The sequence below is a fragment of the Coptis chinensis genome, chromosome 6, assembly GCF_015680905.1.
Source record: "Coptis chinensis isolate HL-2020 chromosome 6, ASM1568090v1, whole genome shotgun sequence".
Taxonomy (NCBI): Eukaryota; Viridiplantae; Streptophyta; class Magnoliopsida; order Ranunculales; family Ranunculaceae; genus Coptis; species Coptis chinensis.
In genome coordinates this window covers 86,345,350-86,353,924 of record NC_141461.1, presented here as the reverse complement: position 1 = coordinate 86,353,924, position 8,575 = coordinate 86,345,350, and the positions used below count along the sequence as shown (strand labels likewise).

Here is an 8,575-nt window from a genome sequence, read left to right as displayed (position 1 = left end):
GGAATACTCCTGTTTCTGTACAGGAAGTAATCAACAAGATAGTTGGTCATGGTGTAAATAAGGATGATATTTTAGCCTCTGTTACTACTCTAGCTAATGTAGCTTACTTTATTTGGTTTGATAGAAATAATCTTATTTTTGACACTGCTTATAAACTGCTTGATTGTTCAAATATTTTGACGCAAGCCCAACAATCTATTTTAATGAATCACCCTCTTGTTAACCTCAAGTACTCTATTGTCTATTCCACAAAAACATGTGGAAAACCTATTCATGCTTTGTACAGATGGTGGTTTTGATCCACTAAGTAGTAATATTGGTGCTGGTTTTATCATTAATGAATGACATAAACCTTTATTTTTTGCAGGAAGCAAGCACATCGCAATCAGTTCCGCAGAAGAATCAGAACTTCAAGCCCTAAAGCTTGGGCTTGAACATGCGTCGCTCCTGGGTATAAATAAGTTAGTGGTTTGCTCTGACTGCCAAAGCTTAGTTCAAAGCTGCAATTCAGACTTATCATGGCATGTGAGTCTTTTGCAAGAGATTACCTCTCTATCTATGTCTTTTGTTTTCTTTAAGATTGTCTACTCCTCAAGGTCGCTGATTCAACATGCCCACCTCATAGCTGAAAAAGTAAAGTACGGACTTTCATCGGGTTGTAATAATCTTGTCCCAAGCTCAGTTCAGCTGTGCTTTAATAGAGTCCAGCCGGAACTGTATCAATTATTTGCTATCTATTAATGCAATATCTTTTTTTCAAAAAAAGCATGTGTTGGTGTTTGTGGGTTGTATTCAGATAATTGGATGAATTGCGCTTATTTGCAACTTTCTAGGTTCTTTCTAACTCTCACGCATATTTGCACTTGCATATTTCCGACTTACGTGCCTAGTCATCTGACCATTGCTGAAAAACCACATAAATAGTCTTGAACAGTCAAGGACACGACAATACATTTTTCTCCTCTCATTCTTTCTTTCCTAGTTGAGCTATGCTCGTGGTTTCGGTGTTTCCCCTTCGCAAAGCTAGAACTATTCTTACTCATAACTCATAACGAAGACCTTGTCCACCTTTTACAAACCTAACACTTCACATAAGTCTTAACGAGACTTTGGTATGGTTTATCTTGGGGCCCATTTGGCATTGCTTACAGGCATCTTTATGGCGTTTTAAAAGCAGACATCCTATTGCAATGTTGATTGGCAATTGAAAAAAAAAAAACATAGAAAAAAATATAAAGTTTAGAAAGTAGAAAACTTAGAGCAAATTTGACGTTTTTTTCCCTATTTACATTTTCAAAAATAGTTTTTTCCAAACTGTTTTATTTTAAAAATGAGCAATTCTAATGAGGTCTTGCTGAGGTTTTCATGAATTACCCGAATAATGGCTGCATTTGTGCTTCCAAATTCTGCTGAATTGTTTGGGACAGCTCCATAATTTAATTTTTGACCAGTTGCCTGCAGCCCATAGTCAAAATTTTGGACTGTCATAACTTAGCCCATTTGCTTTGTTAAGATGTCTGGAACAAAATGTCACTGTTGATGGTCATTTCATCAATCAACAATTCAACATGAATACACGATATTGGCAGTGTCCTTAATCCCATTTGCCCCGTAACTTTAGTTGGCCATGGAGCATAAGCGGGCAGTGATGTGATCGAGATTATAAGGTATTCTCCATATCTGATTAAAAGTTCTATAAACGTTGATTAATTTGGTTGTCTCTCCCCTAAAATTTTCGTCTAGCATTATTATTTAAGTAATTAAGTCACTATACAAAACAAAATTTGGTGTCGTCATCTATATAAGAATAGAAAGAATTTCATGGCACCTTTTATATGCTTGGGTGTTGTCTCCTAAGGTCAATGTACAAATCAAGTGCCGAAGGTTTAGATGAACCTTTCAATTTTCTTGTAAGGTTTTTTCCAATGGACTTTGACTTAACATCAAGATCTCTTATCCACTTCGAGGATACATTTTAATTGACTTATAGAATAGAAGTTTGCAAGGCTTGGCTAACCATTGGCATACACACAATAGAGGAAAATTTTGATAACATAGGTTGTGTTTGTTTATAAACACTATCAATATCAACAACTTGAAACATCCCTATTAGACTATTAATTCTTGTTCAAAACTCTGCTCTTCTAACTAAATTTACATGGAAATTTTACAGAATGACAAGCACAAGTGCACAACCAATTAATGTTGACAAACTCTTTGAAAATCGTCATGGTTTCATGACTTTCATCCTATTAATCTAATGGAACAAAAAATTGTTTGACATGGTCAAGACTCAAGATACCCCTTTCCCACAAAACTATCATAATTTGAATGAACAAGCTTGTCAGATTCAATTTCCACTCTGTATTTTTCCTTTGTGTGAGACATAGATTCTCTTAAAAGATAGTACAAACATTTATCATTTGGAGGAGCAGACACGTATCTTCAAACCAATGCACGAGACATGAACTCCTTTCAGCTAAACAATGGACTATTTCCCAAATGAAAAGGATGAGAGTACATGAACTGCAGTCCTTATTGCAATGCCCCACTAACATCCATTTCACATAGAAGTGCTATCTTCAACTCATACAACTTATGTTGACTTTTTTTTTCTTACTTTCATCTGCAGAGCTTTAAGTTGGTCTTACACGAGGCATAGGTCATACTCTCTTTTAAGGAAAAAGGTCATAATCTTATCCCATACTTCTTCCAACTCTTTGTGTGTGTGTGTGGGATCATAATGCCATTCGTCTTTCTAGAAAAGTGTACCGTTAATCATCTTATTAAGCACTAGAGAAAAATCATATATATATAGTAGGGTTGTGGTCCTCCGGCCTCCACTGATGTCAATTTTTGCTAGAGCATAGTATGTCAAATATATATATGCAAGAGTCGAGACGTACATTTACTCTGCCTACTATATAACGAAATTCATCTTATGTCGCCTTTGCAAAGCAACTAACCTTGACAACATTTAAACACAATTGCATACCAAATGAACCTTAACAACAATGTCGACACTTGTGTTACCACTTTGATTCACTAGCGTGAAATCTGAATACCCCTGAAGTTATAAAATGGTACAACGGTAGTACCACCAATGTGTACAAGGTTTTCGTATATAACTAAGATGAAAAGTATCTTTTGAATGTTAGCAATCAAAATCAATAGCGACAAGGGTGGTTTAACCGTACCGTTTAAGGACCACAATGGTTCAATGGCAACGAAAATCTTTTGTGACTTTTATGTTAAGATCATAGTCACTGGAGCCGATGACTCCACGTCAAAGCCCCACTTGATATAGGCAGCTAAACCCAAAGGTGTTATGGCCCTTCGCTTCTACGGCATTACAATTAAATATCTGATTTGATTGGGGCTTTGCGAACCATAAATTTGTATAAAAGTCTTTGTGGTGCAAGTTACCTTTATCAAATGCACATCGCCGTGTTGACAATTAGTATAATTCTATTTTGAATAGAGTAGAAGTGATTCAGATTCTACTATAATTCTATTTTGAATAGACTAGAAGTGATTCAGATTCTGTTTAAGACAAAATTTAAATTCTATCTACCAACTAAATAAGAACGCAAGTACTAGTGCCACTTTACGCCCCATCTGACTGCCTAAACTGCACACAACACACAGCTTGTACACTAAGCTTAGTGTTTAGTTGTATCCAAGAGCGAAAGAAACAATGCAGCAACGGAGCTTTTAAGAAACTGGCAGACCTGTTGGAAAGGGAGCTACACTACCATAATAACATTATACATTCCCTCAAAGGATAAACAAAACAAAATAACCACTCATGGCCATATGGGAATTGGGAAGTAATATGTCCATATACTAATACTAATACTATATCTCTGCATGTATATCTGTATGTATGAAGTATCATCATTCATGTATACCACATAGCTGCGCATGCCATGATCACCATCTTCCTATCCAGCAAAATCATGAAGCAACTGAGCACCCATCAAGTTCCTATAAGGCAAATTCTCTCCCTCTCCATCTAAGAATGAGTACTGATCTTGTTCACAATCTTCAATAGGATCTCTAGAAAAAAATAGCGAGTGTTGTGGTGGAGGTGAGAATGATAAGTTCATAGAACCACTTTCACCATGTTGTTGCAATCCCAATGTTAAGGACACCCCATTACCAAAATTTTGATGAACATTACTAGAGGCATATGATGAAAAATCCATATCAACGACGCCAAAAGTTTCAGGGTCTTTTCCTAACTGTCTTCGATGTTGTTGTTGCGGCTGCTGCTGCTGTTGTTGTTGCTGAAGGTTATGGTGTTTCCCAGTCCTCGGTTCGAACTTATCTGGATTATTTATAATAGAAGAGAGAGACTCGGAGTCGTTGCGGACAAGCTGATTAGGTGTTGGTTTCTGATCTTCCAGTGGGTTTTGATTAGGGCTATGGCTTTCATATGGCCGGCAGTTGTCGTCCAAACCCGTGACCCTATCTAAGGAGGCAGCAAAGTTGTCTTGCTCCTTTGTTTCTTCCAAGTACATTTCTTCTACCATAGGTTTCCATAGTCTCACCCTTGCATTAATGAACCAGTTGGACACCTGTAGATACATGTAGCAATTATTTGTCCCTAATTTTTGTCACAACACACAAGAAAAAAGCATAGGGCATCTTAGAGCAATATATAGGAGAAAACGTATATGAATGTATGTACATATGTGTCTGTACCGATATGCTTGCGGTGTGAATGCCCCATTCGATTTCCAGATACGACACTATAATTCTCATGAAGATAAGTTGAGGCCTGATTTTCGATGAAAATGATGCCGTCGTCATGGAGAACATCTTCACCACAAATCAACTGATTTTGGAATTTAACATGGATAATATAAGTTTGAAACTATATGGACCATCTCTAGTAGCAATAGTTTGCCCAATACGAACCGTCCATATTATTCCAAAACAGGTAGAACGTGTAAGATTAGAAGCTTCATCATGGTATAATTTTATGTGAGGATCTTCGATCTCCATGGTAGGTCACAAATACATCATCTTCACAAAATTAATAATCTCCATATGGACCCTACCAAAACCTTGTCCATAATATATGATACTAATGCCAATACTAATTAACTATAAAATACAACATATATACTTATTGATTGTATATTATTTAAAATAAAATAAAATAAATATAATAATTGTGGTTGGTATATCCTAAGAAGCTTGAAGATATTTTTTCATGGTATATTTTGAAACAATAGAAAAGATGTGGACATGCCTGGCTTCTTGAGAGTCCTGTTTGGCGGGCTAAAATGTGTTTATCCACATCACTTGGATACCTGAAACATCATAGTAACAACAACAGTTATGTTTACTGCAACATCAAACAGGTAGTATCATAGCACTACTTCATCTTGAATCTTTGTGATGGCTTCATATGTAAGAATAATTTGTAAGAATGATTAAGGAAGGATATAGAGATGTTTACGGGTGAAGAAAATGTTCGAAGAGCCAAGCACGAAGAATCGAGACAGATCTATCAGGAAGGCCTCTTTGGGGTCTCCATGGATGACTTTCCATCATGTTCATCTGCTGGAAAGCTCTTTGTTGTCTAAGTGTCTGGTCAAGAAGTCTTAACCTTGGTGTTTCACCTTTAGTGGTCCCTGGTGCAACTGGGTCTTTCTCCCCCATAGCTTTCTTGGTTGCCTTAACTTGTGCCACAATTGCATCTCTCAACGTCCTAAAATGCCTTGACATTGCCTTTGATGCTAATGCTGAGTACACCGACGCCGCGCCAGACCCGACGACAGCTTCAAAAGATGATACCACTGTCTTCATTTGATCACAATATTGCTTATACCTCTTATCAACCTATGGATGTAACAACAATAATAAGGGAATGAGAATAATAATTGCTAAAGAGACAGACAAAACTGATGTATGTGAAGAACAACAATAAGTAAGATAAAAGTAAAAGAATAGATGTTTCTTGAATTTAATGAAATGCCTGATTTTGAAGGTGTGAGTATTAATAGAAGGCCCTCACTTGCTGAATTAGTTTGGAAGATTCAATTCTCCAGATCCCATTCAACCACTCAAAATTATTATTCCAATATACTATCCACTCTTTTTTCTTCTTTTGGGATGAATGTTTAGTTGTAAGAAAAAATTCATAGAAAAATGATGAACAAGTAGTTTCCTAGCTTGAACACCAAAATGAAAAATGTAACTTTTTTAAACATGGTTTTGAGATATTGTATTACCTCTTCCAGCATAGAAAGAAGCTTGGCTTTTCTTTTCTGTAATTCAAGGAGGTCTAAAGAGCTGAGAGAAGAGTGTTTATTTCTTGAAGACCCACTATCACTTTCATCTTCCCATTGATGAATCTTGTGGGATTTCTTCTTTGCTGCTGCTTGATCATCATTTAACTTGCTTCCCAAACTACAAAACTCATTCAAAAGCTCTTGAGCAGGAGCAAAGTAAGTTGAGTTCTTGAGCTGAAAGTGTGAAGAATTTTCAACTTTTCCTGTAAATCCATCTTGTAGAATATGCCCATCTTGTGAATGGCTATGAAAATTTAAAGATCTTCCAAAAAACCCATCTTGCTGCTGACTTGTTTGTCTCAACTCATTTGAACATAAAGAAAGTGATAGACCACCTTGAGTAGTAGTACTAGTTGGCCTATCACAGGTATAATCCAACCGTAACGACTCGTCGACAACCCAGTTAAGATTCTCAGTTGCTCCATTAAATCCAATAGAGAAGTCTGCAGGTTTGTGGTACTGATGATGATGATCACTTTGATAAAAATCTGCACTTGTTGAAGCTTGGTTTATTTTTTGTAAAGTAGAAGCTGAAGATGAAGGTGTAGTAGTACCTATACCACCTTGTTTGTTGAAGAAGCCTTTCCACATAACAGAATTAGCATCAGCAGCAGTTCTATTCTTAGATGGAAAAGTTAGCATCTCCATTCCAGTAGTCAAGTTGTAGAGCTCAGCTGCTGGATTTGATTCAAAGTTTGGCATCTGGTTCACAAAATGAGTACCAAAAGAACTCATTTCTCCTTGTCTTGATTCACCAGCCATGGTGGGGATGGTGGTAGGGATGTGGTTTTTTTTTTTTTCCTTCTTAGAGACTTCACTTAAAAACCCAACATGAAAAAAACTATGCATACAACACTATAATAAAGCAGGAAAACCAACCTAGGAACTAGGAAGGATGATCAGATATCTCTTCAGAAATAGTAGGAGCTAGAAAGAGACTATTATTTCATGACTTGTATTCTTTTTTCTTTATATTGTTAATTATCTGCGCTCATCTAGTTAAACAAGTTAGCTAAGGCCAAGTGGTGTGTTCGATACTTCAATGCTCTCTATATATGATGTAAATACAGTCCAAAATAGACTTCTTACAACAAATCAAAACCTCTCAATTATTGATATTTATTTTCCTCTACCTCTCTTTAGTAAAAAGTCCAAAAACAATTAATGTTTTTAACAAGTTTAAAATAAAATAAAAAAATCCAGAAAACTGAAACAGCAAAAATACCAACAACTTCCCTTGTTTATGTTGTTTTGATCAGAAACTGAAATGGCAGAACACATGGTACACTTTGGACATAAACTCCAACTCTTTTTTATGAAACTAACATAACAAATATACACTTGGGTCATACTCATATATATATATATATATTGAGTGTTGTGAAAAAGTTTGGAAAAAAAAAACGCACGAATACCAAAGTTGTAAAGGGTCCCCAAGTGAAAGTTTTGATCACACTTTATCAGATGGAAGTCTGAGAACAAGTCTGTTGGCTCTGAGAAAAAATCTGATCAAACTCACAGTTTCTGAGTTTTTAAGACTGGCTCTATTATTACTTTAATTTCCTTCTTCTTCTTTTTTTCTTGGGAGAGAGAATATGATGCTGAGTGCAAAATGTGCCAAAAATAGGGACTGGTTAAGTGAAGAGATGAGGTGGTCCATTGTTTCCAACTAATTCCAATTAAACCACCTACTAAAGGATCTGACCATCCCTTCTCTCTCTTCTTACTCTCTCACACACTACACTCACTACACTGTAGTCAGTCTACTTCTATTGCTTATGGGACCACCAAATTAAGGACCATGATATGGGTCGGATCATCGGGTTGTGTTGCCAGATCTGTTTACCGACATTTTTTTGCTCTTGAAATGGATCTAACTTTATTAATCTTGAATTATGAATTATTGTGATGATTAAAATCTGGCATTGCACTCCTAGATATAGACACCGTCGTGTTTTGTTAACAGGAGATTCTTGATGTATTTATTTTAAGTAATCAACTAGAAAGTTCGTGGCATGTATTTTGTTGGAGGAAAATACCAATTTTATCTTTTAGTAGGCCCCAATTAAACTCGTGGTTTAAAATATTGTATATGTTTAATTAAAATTTAAGATTGGCATTGAAAATTAAACTATGGAACGAGACCCACCCTCTTGTTCTATATCGAATTAAAGAACAATAAGACAAGTTTAAGCTTCGCGCAGAAGAATTTCTAGTATCCTTCATGAAATACACATCTTTTAGTTGACTTAAATTTGGAAATTTGTTCT

General features: G+C 36.0%; 1 protein-coding gene across 2 annotated transcripts; it reads right to left on the bottom strand.

Moving 5' to 3' along the window:
• Positions 1 to 3,712: 3,712 nt before the first annotated feature.
• Positions 3,713 to 7,908, bottom strand: LOC147495079 (homeobox protein BEL1 homolog). 2 transcript variants are annotated; one of them, XM_086569569.1, is made up of 5 exons: positions 6,860 to 7,908; positions 6,246 to 6,793; positions 5,471 to 5,853; positions 5,261 to 5,321; positions 3,713 to 4,580 (listed from the first exon to the last, which is right to left on the bottom strand). In XM_086569569.1, the coding sequence occupies exons 1-5, from the start codon at positions 7,152 to 7,154 to the stop codon at positions 3,945 to 3,947; spliced, it is 1,923 nt and encodes a 640-aa protein (XP_086425695.1). In that variant the 5' UTR covers positions 7,155 to 7,908; the 3' UTR covers positions 3,713 to 3,944. The 2 variants fall into 2 exon arrangements, with proteins under 2 accessions (XP_086425695.1, XP_086425694.1); XM_086569568.1 differs by having other exon boundaries at positions 6,246 to 7,908.
• Between the last annotated feature and the right edge of the window lie 667 nt (positions 7,909 to 8,575).

Bases quoted from the DNA above. Each gene is read 5' to 3' on its own strand.
- LOC147495079 (XM_086569568.1), bottom strand. From the start codon at position 7,154: ATGCATAGTTTTTTTCATGTTGGGTTTTTAAGTGAAGTCTCTAAGAAG. The intron at 5,854-6,245 runs GTAATACAATAT...TTACATCCATAG, and splicing joins TTCTTTCTATGCTGGAAGAG to GTTGATAAGAGGTATAAGCA. The intron at 5,322-5,470 runs GTAAACATCTCT...ATGATGTTTCAG, and splicing joins TTCGAACATTTTCTTCACCC to GTATCCAAGTGATGTGGATA.